Raw genomic sequence first — 18,687 nt, 5'->3', positions numbered from 1 at the left:
GGTGTGGACACAGCAGGAAGTTAAAGTGGGTGGCGAGGTAGATGAGAAAGAGGAAGAGGACAAGCGAGAATGGGCCTGTTTCAACAAGGCCTCCTCAGAGCAGCTCCACTCCAATGACGTGTGGTCGACAAAGTGCAAGTTCTGATCCATTCATTCGTATATATTGACAAGAAAAGAAAGTAAAAGCAAGTGAGTCAATTAAAAAACACGAATATGAAAATAATCAAGCCTTACAAGAATGCATGCCTGCAGATATGCACAGTCATGCCTTTTAGAAAATAATTCCAGTTGTATATTTTTTTAAATATTTTTTAAAATTTAATAACAACAAAGTTGCAGTCTTACAAGAATGAAGCCGTATTATTATTTTTTGCTTCAGAAAAAGATATATTAACTTCAGCGTGTGTGTGTGGGGGTGTGTGTGGGTGTGTGTGTGTGGGGGGGTGTGTGGGTGTGTGTGTGTGTGTGTGTGTGTGTGTGTGTGTGTGTGTGTGTGTGTGTGTGTGCTTTTTTAAATTAACCCGTAAACGACATCTTGAATCTGATTGGACAAATGTATTATTATAATCATCATTATTATTATTATTATTATTATTATTAATAATTAAATAAAAAAATACTAAAAATAAATAATAATAATAATAATAATAATAATAATAATAATAATAATAATATTATTATTATTATTATTATTATTATTATTATTATTATTATTATTATTATTAGGGTAGCGGCGGCACCAGCGGCGGTGCCGTTGCGTATGGAAGCCCTATTGTTTTTGAAGGAATTCTACTTCTCCTTCTTCTTCTTCTTCTTCTTCTTCTTATTATTATTATTATTATTATTATTATTATTATTATTATTATTATTATTATTATTATTATCCGCAAACAATCGCATTTTTGAAACACTAAACGTGAACGAAAACTCACCAAACTTTACACACACATCAGGCCTGGCGAAAAATTTGATATTTTAAAGTCGACATACAGTACATGATAACAGAAAAATGGCTCCATAGCGCCCCCTACACAGGTTTAACAGATCCCTGTCCCGCTACGATTGTCCTAAGGCTACGAAATTTGTGTGTGTACGTTTAATCTAGAGCTACGAAAATCATTATTATTATTATTATTATTATTATTATTATTATTATTATTATTATTATTATTATTATTATTATTATTATTATTATTTGTCCACTCAAATTTCAGCTTCGACAGTATACGTTCCACACAGCCCCCCCCCACACACAGTGAAGAAATTGATGTCTTTGCTTAACCAATCAGATTTCAGATATTTTTTTTTTTTCGGTCCTCTGCTCTGATTGGTTGATCAGAGCTACTCGAGTGTGATTCATTACGGACACCTGCTGCCTTAGAACAAATCGGTAATTTTTACAATTTATTTTCAAGCCGGACTTTTCAAGTTAAACTGGACGTTGTGAGGATAGGCCGGACGACGCTGTAGCTGGTTGATTTGTTCCCACACGGTAAAGGATATATTCGCCATTTTTGAGCGGCAACAACTCGCTAGCAGCTAGCTTAACTCAGCTAGCAGAAGAGATTGGATTGTCGATAAATAATTAGCATTTCTGGTGAGTACGATGTATTTTATTTCAAGCGTTCATGTTTCTGTCATTGTATCAATTATTTATAATATAATTATTATAAACTGCCATATATGTAGGCTACATAATGTATTTGTATTATGTTGTGGATTATTTTTTATTAATCTGTATATTAGTAACGACGACTAAGTGTTGAAAGAGTTAACGAGAAGTCGTATTCCTCCAGAGAAAAAGCTCTAGATTAAAGGGAAAAGTTATATTATAATATTTTTAAGTTGTTTGTTTTTTGTGGGGGGTTCCTTAACATTTTATTTTGAGACGTATTTTCTAAAAATGAAGCCACACACTTTCAACTGCAAAAGTAATCTGGTGCGAATACATTCCAACAGGTCAAGAATAAATGCATATCTTTTTCAAGAGAAGTAGTCCTAGACAATTCAGTGTACTTACTGTATCTCATCTGTATGGTCAGGGTCAAAAGAATCATCTGTATGCATGTGGTATGATGCGATATGTCAGCTTTACTGGTGGCCTCTGAGCTAAAAGTTTTGATGCCCTAAGATTTACTAAGATTTGCCAATGAGCTCACCGTGGTTTTCTCAAGGCAGTGTAGCAAGTGGTGATGATGGTCCGCCATAGTGCCGTTGGCCTTGTATAGCAGCGCCTGGCCTGCCTCCTTGGACGCCTTCAGAACATACACACACATACAATGTCACAGTCACATGACCACGTTGTAAGCCCACCATTGCACAGGAGCAGGGTTAGGTGCGAGTAAGACATCTAAATGTTACTTATGTGGGCGCTTGACAGTTGACAACTGCATGCTGTGACTATTATCTAACCCCTTACAAGTAGTACCATTAGTAGTGCACACTTTACTTGACTAGTAACATGTAGTTCTTCTAGTATGCTAAATTGCCCTACAAATTTGTAGTACTGTTATACAGTAGGAGGCAGGAGTGGAAAAAATGTTGCTAGAGTTTTATTAGTGTGTCCTTGATGTTGTGTAGTGGAAGAAGACGTTTCAAGAGTTTCTTTCAGTCGTGGGCTAGAGTAGAGGAGAAACTGTTGACGGAAGAGCCAAGAAGCATCCAGCATGCATCACTAAAGAAGCGTCACGTACTAGTACCTCAGCGTCGGCCAGCAGTTTGTAACGCAAGTAAGCGCTGACTCCTTCGTTCTTTCCTGCTTGAATTCTAGCCAGACGACTTTTCTGTTTATGAATACATGCACACGAATGTTCAGAATAGAAGTGTCTGGAAAGTTTGATTTTTAAAATTGACACAGGGCCCAGGTCATTCACTAAAAACAAAAAGTTATGTGAATGTGAAATAGTTTATTTTATTAATAAAATCATTACTTTTTATTTAGGTCGATTTGCCAATTATTTAAGAAATAAATAAAAATTAACATTTGTAAAATTGATTATTTTACTAATATTTAGGTATTTTACTAATTATAATAAATCAATTATTTCAATGAGAAAAATGGGTAAAATGCTTAACAAAAGTCGGCCTGTTCTGTTCTAGCACGGTCTCACCTTCTGTGCTCGCCTCTTCTCAGCGCGCTGGCTCTGATGGTAAATACGGCTGAAGTTGGACACAATGACGGGCACGGGTAGGGCGATGACCAGCACACCGCTTAGCGAACAAATGGAACCCACAATCTTGCCCATGATGGTTTTTGGAACCATGTCACCGTACCTGAGGAACAGGTCATAATTCACCAGGTCAGTCAATCAATATGTGCTTCTGGTCTTTTTCTGAATTAAAAACAAAACAAAAAAACAATGTAAGATGTTTGCAGTTGCTTCTGCGCCCACACGGTGGAGCCAAAGACCATGCTTTGTTTTGGACACCCGAATGCACCACACTAATTGTTTTACCTGAATTTTTTTTTTTTTTGCTGTGTATGAGGAAGATTACACATGCACAGTTAATTACTAAATGTGTCTTTTTACAAGGTGAGAAAAGGTTTGCAGCCAGTCAGAGATGAGACTGATAGACCGATGTCATATACTTACAAACATCCACTGACCCCTGGCTCTGGAAACGACCTGTGACACCAGCACTAATAAGGTAATGAACCGTGCTCACTCTCCCTTGCTAATTATGTGACAAAGCCAGCTTTCCAAAATCCCGACTGACGATGATTTTGAACGCCTCATCTGCTGTAATCAAGATATTCACAACAATAAGTATCAGCATAACAATCAGTATAAAAATGATATTCATAGCACTAAATATAAGAATAACAATCCATATATAAAACTCAATCAATGTAATCAATATCCTTATAAAAGTAACACTTAATATAAAAATCTATAGATTACAACGATCTATAAAATCGTCATAATCAGTATGGAAATAACAATACATGTAAAAATTAACACATAATGCAAAAAAAACCAAGAGGCATAACGGTTTAACCATAATGATCAATACTTATCAGTATAGACTTGGTTATGACTTCCCATCATATGTCCAGTGAATTTCAAGACCTTTAATGTGAACAAACTATTTGACTTATGTCTTGTTTAACTCGACTAATAGCTGTATGAGGCTTATTCTGACCTCTGGTAAAAGTTGCCTGAGGCCGTGTTGTCAGGGCTCTACACTAACCTTTCCACTGGTATCACTGGTGCGAGTAAGATTTTTAGTTGGTCGCACAGGATTTGGTCACACCATTTTTTGTGGAAGTACAGCATGACCTTAGGTATACGCAACTCGATATATTTGCAAAATATTTTATTGGAACACGAGGTTTGCCTGCTACAGCAGTGACTATCAAAACAAGTCAATAATTTCTTATAACGTAACTCGTGATTTGTTTAGCTCAGTAAAAGTCAGATTTTTTATTTTTTTTCTCCTCACCTGCTCCTCGGCCGATGTTCCCCTGCTCTTTTCATCTGTATCGTTTGACCTGTCCAAGCCAAGCTTGCTTACTGCGTTGCTGTTGATCAATCAGATGACAGGTACTACCCGGCCCCTCTCGTCTCGTGAGGACCGGCGCTGCAGAAGCACTGCCGAAAAGGTTCTAAACAGCGGTTACAACGGAACCGCTCGGCCCCGAAAAAGCATGGAGACACTAACATCCGATGACAAAAAATGCCGCTTCGGTGTGGAACCGGTCCGAAGGAAAAGCGCCATATGTTTGTATGTAAATTGTAGTCTGCGCGTGTACGCGTATGCTGTGCCTGATCAGGAAGTAGCCAACCAATCACATTGCAGCGGGTTATTTTTCACTCAAATTCTATTTGATTGAGTTGGCGCACTCTCGTTGGTAAGGGAGAGCCAGCGGAGGACACGGCGACTTTCGATTGTACGTTTTAAACATACTGCAGAGGGAGCATTCATGCCCTCGCGCCGTGAGCGGTATTAATTTTTATTTATTTTTTTCACCAACACGCACTTGAAAGTTGGCCGCATTTGCAAGTTAGATGCTCGCAGTGTCGAGCCCTGGTTGTGTTCACTTATGAAGCTATTCTAGCTGAAACGTGCATAACACTGCTTTCTTATTTACAACGGGATGCCGGCAACCATCTTTGACGATCACCCACTACAACACAACTCCACGTGTTCACTGTGATGCAACATATTGTGTCTGCGCTCACATGTTGCGGCCAGGTGACTGTGATCAGGTACACCGGGACACACGATTACACACTACTCCCCGCCCACAAGCCTTTGCAGGGTATGCTTTACCTTAAGCAATGATGATATTTCCATGGAAACGAAGCTAATGATGCAACACCACAGCCCACAAGTAATTGTAGCTCTTCATTAAGCAACCAATTAAAAAGAACCTGATCTAATTAGATTAGCAGCGTGAACAGCAGATTAGGCTTTGTGTTTTTTTTTTTTTTTAATGTTCGCGTAGGGTGATCCTATCGCAGCATGGGTCATGTGACTAAATAATACATGTGTGTGGGCACCCATCGGCAGGTGTATCACTGAAACATGAGCCACATGTACACACTAAAACACACGCACGTGTATTGTGTACACACAAGTCGCAGTGCAGCTGACATAATGCATTGAGATGAGGTTGCTGCTTCTTGCCGTAACTATGACAACATCCACCAGTTGACACCATGAGCCGATTGGACCTCAATGTCAATATGGACCATTTAACAACTGTATCAGCAGCACCTCGCTGAGTGTTGTCATTGTCTGTCTGAGGATCCTATCAGACAGTTTGCATGCCCTACCTGTGCGTCCTAACAGAAAGTTTACAGACACCAGTGCTCTACATTACCAACCTGATTGACTGAACGTAGCATACCACAAAGTCGGTCTTACCTGCCAAAGTCTGCACCTACCTGAGTGACTTTTTTTTTCCCCTCCCAATCCAGCGTCTTAACAATATGTGTGCATCACCTGAGGGTCTGCCACTGGGGTGCCAATTGTGCCACTGCAAAGTCAGCGTCATACCTTTTTGTCTCGGCATCACCTACTGGAGTGTTGTACCACAAAGTGTGCATCAACTATTTCAGGGTCCTACCACAAAGTCGATATCACATACCCAAAAGTCTCAATATGACAAGGTTAGCATCATCTACCCAAATGTCTCTCTGCAAAATCAGTATCACCAATTCAAGAGTCTCAGTATCACCTCTCCGAGTATTCAAAATTATTAGTCAGCATCACCTACCAGACAGTAAGCATGAGCTATCCAAGTGTCTCAGTATGATCTACTCCAGGGTCCTACCACAAAGTCGCCATGATCTACCAGAGTATTGCACCCGTCTGCATCAACTACTTAAGTGTCTCAATATCAACTAAACGAGTGTCAAACCACGAGGTTAGCAATGCATCAATTACCAAAGTGTCGTACCAGAAAGTGTGCATCACCTACCCGAGTGTGGTCATGGTTACGATGGTGTACCAGAAGGCGGCGGGGATAGAAGTGAAGGCGGAGCCCTTGGAGCTCTTCTCTGCATAGAACATGACAGTGGCGAAGATGATGATGGCCATGGTGAGTGAGAAGAGCAGAAAGCCCAGCTCGGAGGCACAACTCTTCAGTGTGTAGCCCAGGATGCGAAGACCAGCCGAATGGCGCGAGAACTTGAAAATCCGGAAGACGCGAAACACCCTAAGTGTGACAAAGGCGCCGCTCACATCTTCGTTCTCGGGCATGACCAAGCCGATGTAGTACGGCATGATGGCCACCACGTCGATGAGCGACATGATGCTCTTGACAAACTTGAAGCGGCTGGGTGCGGCCACCAGGCGGAGGACGTACTCAACTGTGAAAATAAGCACGCAGGCCGTGTCCATGCAGAAGAAGGCCAAGGCGTAGCGCTCGCCGCACGAATTGGACTTTGCAAATTCGAACCTTGCCCCACATGGGACTGTCTCTAGAACATTGGCGAGAACGGACACAGCAATGAAGAACCCTGTAACATAATAGAGCACCAGTGCCATGGTGGACGTGTATGGGTTCTCAAAGGCTCGCCACAGGGACTCCCGGAAGTTCAAATCTGCCGTGATGGGCTCATTGCTCGGATCTGACTCCTCGTCATCCTGGAGGCGCTCCTGGTTCTCCCTTCGTCGGTCTTTGTAGTCCTCGTAACAGCAGTCCCCGATCACCTCCGGGATGATACCGAAGAAAGTGAGCTCCTCGTCGAAGGCGGCGATGCACTCATGCCGTGGGAAGTGTAACTTCCCCATTTGGTAGAAGTTCAGGATGTAGCGGAACAAGCTTGGGTCGCGGTCAAAGAAGAATTCGTTGCTCTCCTGCTGGAAGAAGAAATCCTTCTCTGAGCTCCCCAGAAGAGTGTCCGGGTAGCGCTCTAGAGTATCCCGCCATGTCTGGAATCTACGTCCACTCACGTTGAGGATGAGGACGTTGTCTTTCCCACGCCGTCCTTCTGGCGGGACCGCTGGCATGGGCACACTGGCCAGGGGCATCCAACCCACTGCCGCCGCACGAGCCAGTGGCAGCCACGCCGTCACCCCTGCGGCCATGGTTGCAGAAGTCTGTTGAGTGAAGTTGGACGGCAGAGGTTTCAGACGGTACAGGAGGTGCACACGCTCATCAGGACGGACGGCAGAGGTTTCAGACGGTACAGGAGGTGCACACACTCATCAGGACAAAGGTTTGATGCGCTCCCTCGAAGACTCCTCTTCTTTGCCAGACACAGCTTCCACTCTGCTCCTGGAGAGGTCGAGCAGCTGGCTTGGTATTACACAAGTGATGGATGCCCTGCTCCCCCTCTCAGGACCTCCCCCAAGGCATGTAATTCCTCCCCCTGGACCGCCTACCTCCTCCGGATCTTTCTGTGCGTGCGTGTGTGTGCACTCATCTGTTTGAAAATAGGAAGTGTGACTTTGTTTGTAAAAATGAAGTCGAAAGATGCCAAGCCCCCCTCACTCCCTCCCCTCCCTGAGGAGACGTTCATTGAATTCTGCTTTATTCTGTCTCTATTTTTAGTCACAATGGCTTTGCAATGCAAAAGAAAAGACGACGAGGCGCAAACAAACATGAAGCCACCACTATAGCATACAGGACTCGAAAAGAACTAAAGTACTAGCACTAGACTAGAAGAGGATTTAGATCAGAAGAACTTGGGACAATAAGAGTAAAAGATCTCTGAAAGGAAGACGATTGGAGCTGGGAGGATTAGGGCTAGAAGAACATCTGGGACTACAGAATGGTATTAAGATTTTAACTTCTACCCTTTAACAACACTATTTATCGATCCCGTACAGTATTCTTGTGTGTATTTTTATTTTTTTATTTTTTTTTTGAGAGAAAACATAAAAATATTAGAACAAATAATGTACTTGTCTTGCAACTACAACAAGAATGTTAAATAAAAAGAATAATGCACCCTCCTTGAGCCGTCACTTTATCGTGGTGGAGAGGTTTGTGTGTCCCAAAGGCCGGAGCTAAGTTGCCTGGGGCTTTATGGGTCACCGATAGTAAACGGGTCTTAGGTGAGGGACCAGATGAAGCATGACTCAAAGACCTCCCATGACGCACAGCAACTTTGGACTTAGTTTTCCCTCGCCTGAATGCAGGTCACTGGGGTCCCCCTCTGGAGCCAGGCCAAGAGGCGGGGCTCATTGACGAATGCTTGGTGGTCAGGTCCACTCCTATGGAGCCTGGCTGGGCACAGCCTAAGCGGCAACATGGGTGCCCCTTCCCTTGGGCTAACCACCTGTAGGAGGGGTCAAGGTGTGCACTGTGTGCTGGGCGGCGGCCAAATGTGGGGAGGGACCTTGGCTGTCTGATCCCTGGCTCCAGTAGATGGCTTGAGGGTTGTTGAACATTATAGATACTGCAGTTTTTTACACATTCAGCCCCGTGGCCAGTTTAGTCCAAGGGCACGCTATCCATCCCTAGCTAATACTGTATAGGAGGACTGAACCAGGAGTACAAGGACTTAGGGAGAAAGGCTAGAAACTAGACTAGCACACACACACAATTACACACACACTTAAAGCACAGGGACATAGATGCACGTTCACACACATTTCCACCTCAGGAGCAAACGGTGAGGGAGGGAGGAAAGGGGCATCGCTGTGGCAACAGCATCCTCATAATGACCACAGCATTCAGTGAACGTAATGACACATAACGACAGACACAAGACTAAAGTTTCCTCATGAGGGAGAATCAAGAAAACAATGACAACTTTAAATCACTTTTGGGAACTTTTCTTGTGTTTGTGTGCGTGTATACTGTAACGGCTGCTGAGTGAGGACTAGTGAATTTTACTCTCCGTGGTCCCATTCTGCTCCATAGTCAAATATGCTCCAAATTAAGACTGCGTTGATGGGAGTAAATACTCACACTAGTTATTTAATTTTCTACACAGACTATTATGGGATGCTGTTGGGTAGTTTCAGAGGATTTAGTCGGCAAATAATTGGGGATGAGAAGCAGGGATAGGCTATACATGAGGAAGTCTTTTCTTGTTGGGGCTGGATGGGAGAATAATGAAGAGAAGAGGACGAAATGTGTCCCGTTTGAGAAATGCGTTGGGTTAAATGAGGGAAATCTATTCTTAGAAATTGAGACATTCATTTGGATTACTGTACTTTGAATGGTTCTGGACTGCCCTCTATTGGAAAGGATAAGAATGATTAACGTATGAATTAAGTCTCTACTGCTACCTGCTGGCCAAACCCCCTTGATGCCAAGGGCACAAAATTGACAATTGACTGGTCATCACTGTCAGGACTCAGTGCACACATAAATAACAGACGGCCAATTGTCATGCCACAAATAGACAAACAATTGACTGGTCGTCAATCAATGTCGGCAGGCTCGGCACATATAAGCAATGGATCGGTAACAATGGACACAAAAATAAAAAACCTCCACAAAGGAAATCTGGAGCCAAGCTTCAAACGATGAACCTGAGAACTCGGAGGCAGCCATATTATCCACTATCGCACCCTGCTGCCCTATCAAAAAGTGTTACACTTAAAGTTGTGCGCATCTACAGCGAATGAAAAGAGGGTGCCACCTACAATTCAATATAATTGTTTCCAATCAAAATGACAAGCTGATGGTCGTGAAACCTTTATTATTATTAATTCTATTATTTTTATTAAATTTATCAAACAATCATGGCTTTCATAAAGCTACAATAAGACTTCCTTTGTCACTTCCTGTCTGTCAAATCTTATGCAGAGAGAGCAAAAGTTCATTACAAAAAAAAAATAAAATAAAATCACAGTTTTATCACAGCTCTACTAATTTGATTTGTCTAAAGAGAACTTTGAAGAGGAGAAAATTTCACGGTACAGTGACGTGAAAAGGGCTTCCGGGTATGTGGGCGTCACCCCACTTGACCATGAGGATGTAGTTTCCTACTTCTTTGACAGTGTACGTCACATTGTACATCCTGTGACCTGCGTGCTTCACATAGACCTCCTCGCATGGGGCCTTGGGACCATGGACCCCCACCATCAGCATGTTGCTTCCTGCAAAAACACCACATACCATCAAGGGCTACTTATTTTCTGGCAGTCTCATGAAATAGCTACAAAAGTGTCATTAGGGTCTAAAAAAACAAACTCACGAAAAATGTTTTTTACGACAATGAACAAAAGTGGACCACATCAATGAACCATCAGAAACATTGAGGCAAAAAGAACCATAACAACCATAAGTACAATTAGGAACATGAGGAGTATGAGGATAAGACACCTACCTGCTTTGCTGCAGTCTACCATGAAGGAATTCTTCTGGCCCACAAAGGCCTTGGACAGGCCGGCCCCCCTGGAGAGCACCTTACTGGCATCTGAGGAGAATTTGGGCAGGGAAGCGAAGGCCCCTGCCATCCCAGATGATGACTTGTTGACAGTTTCCACTAGGACTGATGAAGTTTCATGAAGATTGGGACCTCCGGATAAGTTAGGACCTGAGAATGTAAACAACATGATGACGATTTGAGCGGCGGATGTTTATATTAGACCTCCCTCAGCTCAACTGCCAAAATGTTATTTACATGTTATGAAAAATACTTTTAGGTAATCAGCTCTAGTAAGCTTCTTAAACAAGGCTTTTCTAAAACGGTGCTACATAGACTTGGGCTAAGAGGTCACAGGGAAAAATTCGTTCGAAGACTTTGGACAGAGGATTCAGGAGTCCTGAATCTCAAAACAATGTCCACAACAGACGAAAACTGTAGAAAGAAGAACCGGATCTTAAGTCTCGAATCTTTAGCTCTTTTGGCAAGTGGGGTGAGCTAGTTTTCTTTGTGCACATGGTGTCTGATGTTACTAATCTGCATATACAGTAAACTTTACTGTCTTGCATGTTTATTGAGCTGAGGGAAAGCTGTACTTGGCGTTGTGGTCCAACCCCACCTGAGACCTTCGCCTTGAAGGGGCTGCCGACGATGTGCTGGGCTCCCGCATACTTAACGGAGATCAGGTAGCTCCCGGGGGCCATAGGGGTGTAAGACACCAGGTAGCCCTCAGAACATTCCTGACAGCTCATCTGGACTTTCGAGGGACCGTCGATGGTCACTGACAGAGCCCCGCTGCCGGCGTTACACGTGTTCACCATGAACTCTGAAGCCACCCCTACCATGGGACACACCAGTAGACTCGAGTCAGGTTTAAGTTGACAATTTCAAGACTTGGGACTTACTTCAACTAATGAATGACTATATTCAACTTCTTGCTCACCCGTGGTCCCGTTCTCCAGGCCCAGCCCAGAAGCAGACACCCTGCTGGGGTCTCCCACCTGACCCGGCTCTCCCACACGAATCTTGAAAGGGCTCCCAGGCACGTGACTGCCACCGAAGCGGACGTCGATGGAGTGGACTCCGTTCTCTTTGGGGATGAACCTAATGGCGTACTGATCTGCTGACAGACAGTCATTTCTTTCTGGACAGTTTCTGAAGGCATGGTCCCCAAAAGCAGAGGCAGAAATCTTACCGCCGTCGAGCTGGGTGATCAAACATTCCTCCGTGGCTCCGGAAGGCGTGTGAATCTTGGCATCGATGACACCTCGAGCTCCGTTCAGCTGCACTGCAAAGGATGCTTCCTGGTTCACCTTTAGTCCAGAGTCCTAGAGGACATCAGGACCATGCTCTAACAGTCTAGGCCACAGGTATCAAACTCTAGTCCTTGAGGGCCGCAGTCCTGCATGTTTTAGAGGTTTCTCTCCTCAAACACAGCTGAATCATATGAGGATCATTATCAGTTTCCGGCCGAGCTTGCTGATGTGTGTTTGAGGAGAGAAACCTCTCAAACATGCAGGACTGCGGCCCTCGAGGACTGGAGTTTGAGAGCTGTGGTCTAGACTATAGTCCAGGGTTCACCAATTCCGGTCCTCGAGGTCCGGAGTCCTGCAGGTTTTAAATGTTTCTGCCCACTAATACACCTGATTCATATAATCAGCTCATCAGCATGCCTGATCTATAGTATCAGGTGTGTTGGTAGGTGGAAATATCTAAAACCTGCAGGACTCTGGACCTTGAGGACCGGAATTATTGAACCCTGCTATAGATCATTTTGGAATGTTAGGAGAGAATGTACGGCAGGATACTTCCGGGTGGCAGAAAAGTGATTCCCTACTGCTGACCTGAACTGAAAAATGCGGATAAAAACTTGGGGTCTCACCTGAAGGCTGGTGATGGTGAGGCGGCGGGCGTCCTCAGACAAACTGGCTATGGGGACCATGAAGGGCGAGTCTGGCACGTGTTCATCATTGAACTTGATGGAGACCTCATAGTCTCCTGTTGGGAGAAAATCAACATGAAGATCAGCGTGTGAAAACCAAATTGGGAGAAGTTGTGCTTGACATGAAGCTGGTCTCACCGGGCTCTTGGACCACATAGGAGACACCGCAGGATCCATCCTTGCGGTCCTCAAAGGCAATCTCTGCCTTGCTGGGACCCTCCACTGCTATGGAGAGCCCACCCGCACCTGCCTCCCTGGTCCAGATGCTGAACTCGGCTGGGATGCCGGCCACGCCTCGCTCCAGCCCGGTGCCGCCTGCACGCACCTTGTGGGCGCCGCCTTCTCCCAGGGGCCCCACAGTGAACTGGAAGGGGCTTCCGGGAACGTGTTGTCCGCGATACTTGACGTCCACCACGTGCGCGCCCATTTCCTGCGGCACGAAGCGGACGCTGTACGTGCTATCCTCACCGCGGATGATCTCTGCATCCTCGCACTTGCCGCCCGGGCTTGTCACCTGAGCCGCCATCTCCTGGTGCGCTGGTTCACCTGAGTGAGGGAAATCTTTCCAGCTTAGAGTAATAGGTGGCGGTCATTTTTCCTTTAATCTATGGTGGCCTTAAACTATCAGCAGAACTGATCTACAATTAAAACCTACATCCTACCAATCAGCCAGCTATTATTTTATTTCCCTTATCCAGTTGTCACACGTACCCTCCTGAGGTGGTGATTTCCCACCAAAGCTGCTCAGACTCTCCCGTCCCATGAAATCTCCAAAGACGTCCCTAAATGGGTCGCCGACTTGCGTGCTCTCCTCCACGCGGACCTCTCGCTTGGTCTCACCGCCACGCGTCTTGCTGATTTCAGTGCGCTCAGTGCGCGTGTATGTGTGGCTGCTACGCGTGAATGTGCGAGTCACCCGCTCTTGTGCCGAAACCATCTGAAACCAGTTGCCTGCACAACACGAGAGGTCAGCAATAGTGCACAAATAAATACTTTACTATACTTCAATCGAAATGTCATTCATCTGTACTTTGACCTTGATTCATTCATTACCTTTAACTACAAAATAAAATAAGAATGCAGGAAGTGGGTAGATTCAGAAATGTCACAGCTTACCTGGGATCTTGAGGTTGAGGTCACATGTGCTTCCCACGGTGGCGATGGCGGGTGCCTGGCGCTTCCTGGTGATGCTCTCCTTCATCCTGCCTTCGCCAAACACTTTAACGGTGAAAGGACTTCCTGTTGCCAGGGAAATGCACACAGGAAGAAGTTATGGCTGTGATGATTGGTCATTACCACACATTTAGTTCAGTTGTTAGCATCTCTCCCATGCTCCCGTTTTCGTAATTTGATGTTGTACATTTCATTAAGCAAGTGGCGGCTCATGATGCAAAAAACTTGTAAGTTGGGGCATTGGTTAGAGGGCGTGTACCTGGAACGTGCTGGTCGGCAAACTTGATGTTAATTATGTAGTTTCCAGGCTCACTAGGACAGTAAGTGACGCGACACGTGCCATCCTCCACATCCTCGCAGTTAATGTCCACCTTGCTTGGACCCTCGATGGACAGACCCAGACCTCCGTAACCTGCCTCAACACACACGCTCGCTTAGAAAGTGCAGGCATGAAGTGGGCAAATTTCGGCATACCAGCAGTTCTGGTATCGACGATGAACTGTGCCACCTCGAATGTGCGTCCCTCCAACAGTCCCGCACCGAACACTTTCACCTTGCTGGCATCACCAATCTCGGACTGCGCCACCATGATCTTAAATGGGCTGTTGGTCACGTGTGTGCCGCCCTTCTTCACACTCACCACATGCTCGCCCACTTCCTTGGGCGTGAATGAGATGCCTGAAAAAATAACAGATGAATGGCGTGCATTTCCACAACAGTTAGTAAATATCTAGTTAACAGAGGTTTTCAGATTTCAAGCAAGTTTAGTCATTACTTGGGTTAAGTCAAGTCAGAATTCAAGTGTGTTGTTTTTTATTTTTTATTTTTTATTTTTAAAACTCATTCACTGCCAGTCATTATAGAAAATTTTTACATTTCCAATACTCACGTGATATTACATTCAATAATTATATATAAACCGAATCTACCAAATAGAATAGACTCCCTACTTTTTGTCCCGTCCCGTTCTTTTATAATTGACAGCAGAAAAATGTAGGTTTGCCAAAATACAGCCATTTCTCCCATGGACTCTGAAACTGTGTTTATTTCCTATAAAATGGGGCAATGATGTCATCTACCGGTGGTTGGGCATCAGTAAAGTTGTTTCCAAGTTTGATATTTACAGTGGAGCATGCTCAGATTCGCCCCCATTTAGCACCGCTCTAAAAAATACAATTGACAAGTATACTTGTCAAAGGCAGTGAATGAGTTAAACTTGAAGTCTTTCAGACTTAGCTCTGCTGCTTAGCCAACTCACCAATGTGTCTGTTGGGAAGTCTCTTAAGCAGGCATGCCTCTTCGCTTCCTGATGGCGCTTGAATGGTCGCCGTCAGACAGCCCAGGTCTGTCTCCATGATCCTCAAGGAGACATCGGTCGCCGTGCCGACGTTGAGCTGAGACATGGCGAAAGGATCATCTCCTGGAGACACCAACACAAGCTTCAGAATCAGGAAAAAGGGGGAAACTAGCCGTTCACTCTCCTACCGGTGATCTTGGCGGTGAACGGGCTGCCGGCGATGTGTTTGTCATCAAACTTGACGATGATGATGTAGTCGCCGGGTGCTGTGGGCAGGTAGGACACGGTGCAGGTGCCGTCTTTGTTGTCCTTGCAGCTGATCTCAGCTTTGGAAGGTCCTTCCACCGCCAGAGACAAACCACCTACGCCATCAGAATGAAGTTAGTAAATACAATTTACCCATATAGCACTTCTCACAGAGAATATAGTCATGCAAAGAATTATATTCATCAGTTAGAGTACCATTGTAATTAAAGAATGTTTGTTGATGTTTTTCCACTGTCTTACCTTCTCCGGCATCCTTGGTAGCAATGGTGAATGTCGCAGGTAAGTTGGCCACCCCATGGCTCAAACCAGGGCCATACGCTGTCACGTGACCACTATTAATGGCATCCACAAAGAACTGAAGCGGACTTCCTGCAGTGTACAGGGAAGTTACAAACTGTTTTTTCCTTTCTTTTTTAAAAAAAGCTCATAGCCAGGATAATTTACAATTGTCTCATCCACATCTATGTTGTATTTGACCATTGCACCATTGCACCTTCACGTTTATCAGCTTGACTTGACTTGAACGTCATTGTTGCTGTAATTTGGGGACTATTAATCTTATGTTATTGATATGGCTGTTGTACTCATTGTTCTCTTATCTTCTCTGGTGAGAAATTAGAGTACCTGGGATGTGCTGGCCGTCGTATTTAATGTCCATCTCATGTAGACCGCGCTCGCTTGGCGAGTACTTGACTGTGACGGTGCCATCCTTGTTGTCGGCAATATGTGGGTGAGCCGTGCGACCGGATGGCATTCGCACTTCACCTGCGTGGCGTACAGTGATTGAATTAACACCGGCCCACACACCAAGGAGTCCAACTAAAAGCGGGCTCACCCGTGATTTCTCCTGTCTGCACAGTGAAGGGAATGACCAGACTAAAGGGCCGGAGCATGGCCTCCATGCCATTGACGGGGATCATGGGATCGTTGGTTGCCTGGAGAGACGGAGTCAAACAACTATACATGCCTGAAAGAATTTTACAGCACGTTTCGTGTGGGTAAGCACATTAATGCATGGTGGTGAAGAGCGCCACCTTCAGGATCACACAGGCGTGGCTTTAGCGGCCGATCATGCAGAAGAGACATGCGGCTCGTTAGTAAGAAGTGGCCAGAGTTCACTCAGCCCCTCACCAGTGGCCTGATGGGAAGAAGACAACACTTCAACAATAACACAGAAATTAGTCCACCAGACCGCACTGGATGTTGAAGAATTAGTATGTTAATGAGGACCTTCACCACAATGTTAAGACATTAATGCGCTCACATCCATGTTAATTAGTGATCAGATGCTTGTGTGGGACTCACCAGTACGTGAAAGGGACTGTTGGGGATGTGCTCCCCTCCGAAGCGGATAGTGATGACGTACTTCCCGGGCTCCGGTGCGGTGTAGTAAATGTCAAACGTCCCATCTGCATTTTCCACCACATCCACGTCCATTTCCGCTCCGTCCGGTGTGGACACCTTACAGGTGACCTTGCCTTTCCCGGCAGCCTTTGCATCCACTGTTATAACTGTCTCCTCTCCAATCTGGATGGTGGGACCAACACCTGACCCTGGAGAGATGGATGCCATGTAAGGTCAGATCATTCTAACTAACCCTAAATCACATATAGTTAGAATGTATACTACCCCTAGCAAAAATTATGGAATCACCAGTCTTGGACGAGCACTCACTCCGACGTTTTATTCTGTAGATCAAACTCAGATAAAACACATGAAACAGTTGTAAGGTCATTCCAAAGTGCAACATCTTAGCATCTTAGAAACACTAAAAGAAATGAAGAAAAAACATTGTGCAGGTCAGTAAATATTACTTTTGTAGAGCAAGGGCAGGGAAATATGGAATCACTCCATTCTGAGGAAAAAATTATGGAATCACTCCATTTTGAGTAGTAAATATGGACACACCCCGTCAATTTCCTTTCCTTAATTGGGCACCTGCCTCAAATTACATCTGCTCGTTAGTCAGCAGTTAAAAACAGTGCAGTTATCACACCTTTGAGGGCTGCTGGAGCAAGAATCATGGCTCCAACAAGGGAGATGTCTCTTGAGACAGGATTATCAAGCTTCTTGAAGAAGGTAACTACACGTATGAGCTGTTCACAGTCGGCTGTATCGAAGATCTGGACCAAGTACAAACAGCATGGGAAGGTTGTTAACGTCAAGTGTACTGGTAGACCAAGGAAGACATCTAAGCGTCAAGACAAACAACTAAAGGCTATATGCCTTGAAAACAGAAAATGCACAACAAGACAAATGAAGAAGAAATGGGAGGAAGCTGAGTCAATGTATGTGGCAGAACTGTGCAAAATCGCTTAAAGGAAATGGGATTTACATACAGGAAAGCTAAGAGGAAACCATCATTGACGCTTAAACAAAAAAGAACAAGACTGCAATGGGTAAGGAGAGGCAATCATGGACTGTGGATGACTGGCTGAAAGTTATCTTCAGTGATGAGTCATGAATCTGCATTGGAAAAGGTGATGACGCTGGAACTTTTGTTTGGCACCGTTCCAGTGAGATTGACAAAGAGGACCGCCTAAAGAAAGCATCAAATTCCCACAGTCCTTGGTGATATGGGGCTGCATGTCAGGCAAAGGCACTGGGAAAATGGCTGTGGTTAAATCTTCAATAAATGCACAAGTTTACATTGACATTTTGGACAGCTTTCTTATCCCTTCAATTGAAAAAAATGTTTGAGGATGATGAAATCATTTTCCAAGATGACAATGCATTATGCCACAGAGCAAAAACTGTGAAAGCATTCATTGGAGAAAGATGCATCCAGTCAATGTCATGGCCTACAAATAGCCCAGATCTCAACCCAATTGAAAATCTGTGGTGGAAATGGAAACAAAATGTTCCACAGCAAGGCTCCGACGTGCAAAGATGATCTGGCAATTGCAATCACAGAGATTTGGCACCAGATTGGTGAACAATACTGTTTGTTACTCATCAAGTCCAGGCTTCAGAGACTGCAGGCTGTCATAAAAGCCAGAGGTGGTGCAATTAAATACTAGTGATGTGTTTTGATTGTTTTTTTTGGTCTGTTTTTCATGATTCCATTTTTTTTTTTCCTCAGAATGGAGCGATTCCATATTTATTTCCCTGCACTTGCTCTACAAAACTAACATTTACTGACGAGCACAATCTTTTTTTTTCTTAATTTCTTTTAGTGTTTCTGAAAGCCAAGATGTTGTACTTTGGATTGACCTTATGACTGTTTCATG

At 44.4% G+C, this 18,687-nt stretch overlaps 2 protein-coding genes and 1 long non-coding RNA gene across 4 annotated transcripts in view; 1 reads left to right on the top strand and 2 right to left on the bottom strand.

Moving 5' to 3' along the window:
- On the bottom strand, window positions 1-7,742 carry LOC144003092 (A-type voltage-gated potassium channel KCND2-like; the record flags this gene model as incomplete). Its single annotated transcript, XM_077498914.1, has 4 exons — window positions 6,428-7,742; window positions 3,111-3,273; window positions 2,160-2,255; window positions 1-141 (listed from the first exon to the last, which is right to left on the bottom strand). Coding segments are annotated over exons 1-4 (1,512 nt in total), but the record flags the coding sequence as incomplete, so codon positions are not given.
- A 2,256-nt stretch (window positions 7,743-9,998) lies between these two features.
- Window positions 9,999-18,687, bottom strand: part of LOC144003363 (filamin-C-like) — a 20,505-nt gene continuing 11,816 nt past the window's right edge. For both annotated transcript variants that reach the window (XM_077499522.1, XM_077499523.1), the window contains 17 exons: window positions 16,763-17,010; window positions 16,293-16,392; window positions 16,082-16,222; window positions 15,698-15,826; window positions 15,379-15,552; window positions 15,152-15,313; window positions 14,368-14,571; window positions 14,153-14,305; window positions 13,837-13,959; window positions 13,432-13,671; window positions 12,859-13,266; window positions 12,661-12,776; window positions 11,974-12,106; window positions 11,722-11,898; window positions 11,398-11,616; window positions 10,740-10,949; window positions 9,999-10,509 (listed from right to left, as the gene is read on the bottom strand). In XM_077499522.1, coding sequence (XP_077355648.1) covers window positions 10,322-10,509; window positions 10,740-10,949; window positions 11,398-11,616; window positions 11,722-11,898; window positions 11,974-12,106; window positions 12,661-12,776; window positions 12,859-13,266; window positions 13,432-13,671; window positions 13,837-13,959; window positions 14,153-14,305; window positions 14,368-14,571; window positions 15,152-15,313; window positions 15,379-15,552; window positions 15,698-15,826; window positions 16,082-16,222; window positions 16,293-16,392; window positions 16,763-17,010 — 3,125 coding nt within the window. In that variant the 3' untranslated portion in view covers window positions 9,999-10,321. The remainder of the gene's footprint in view (window positions 10,510-10,739; window positions 10,950-11,397; window positions 11,617-11,721; window positions 11,899-11,973; window positions 12,107-12,660; window positions 12,777-12,858; window positions 13,267-13,431; window positions 13,672-13,836; window positions 13,960-14,152; window positions 14,306-14,367; window positions 14,572-15,151; window positions 15,314-15,378; window positions 15,553-15,697; window positions 15,827-16,081; window positions 16,223-16,292; window positions 16,393-16,762; window positions 17,011-18,687) is intronic.
- LOC144003371 (uncharacterized) overlaps window positions 12,551-18,687 on the top strand; it is a 24,089-nt gene continuing 17,952 nt past the window's right edge. Inside the window, exons 1-2 of the long non-coding RNA XR_013278957.1 lie at window positions 12,551-15,570; window positions 15,719-16,455. This is a non-coding gene — a long non-coding RNA (uncharacterized LOC144003371). The remainder of the gene's footprint in view (window positions 15,571-15,718; window positions 16,456-18,687) is intronic.

The sequence above is a fragment of the Festucalex cinctus genome, chromosome 16, assembly GCF_051991245.1.
Source record: "Festucalex cinctus isolate MCC-2025b chromosome 16, RoL_Fcin_1.0, whole genome shotgun sequence".
NCBI lineage: Eukaryota > Metazoa > Chordata > Actinopteri > Syngnathiformes > Syngnathidae > Festucalex > Festucalex cinctus.
The sequence above is the reverse complement of the archived record's forward strand: the minus strand, read 5'-3'. Positions and strand labels throughout refer to the sequence as shown.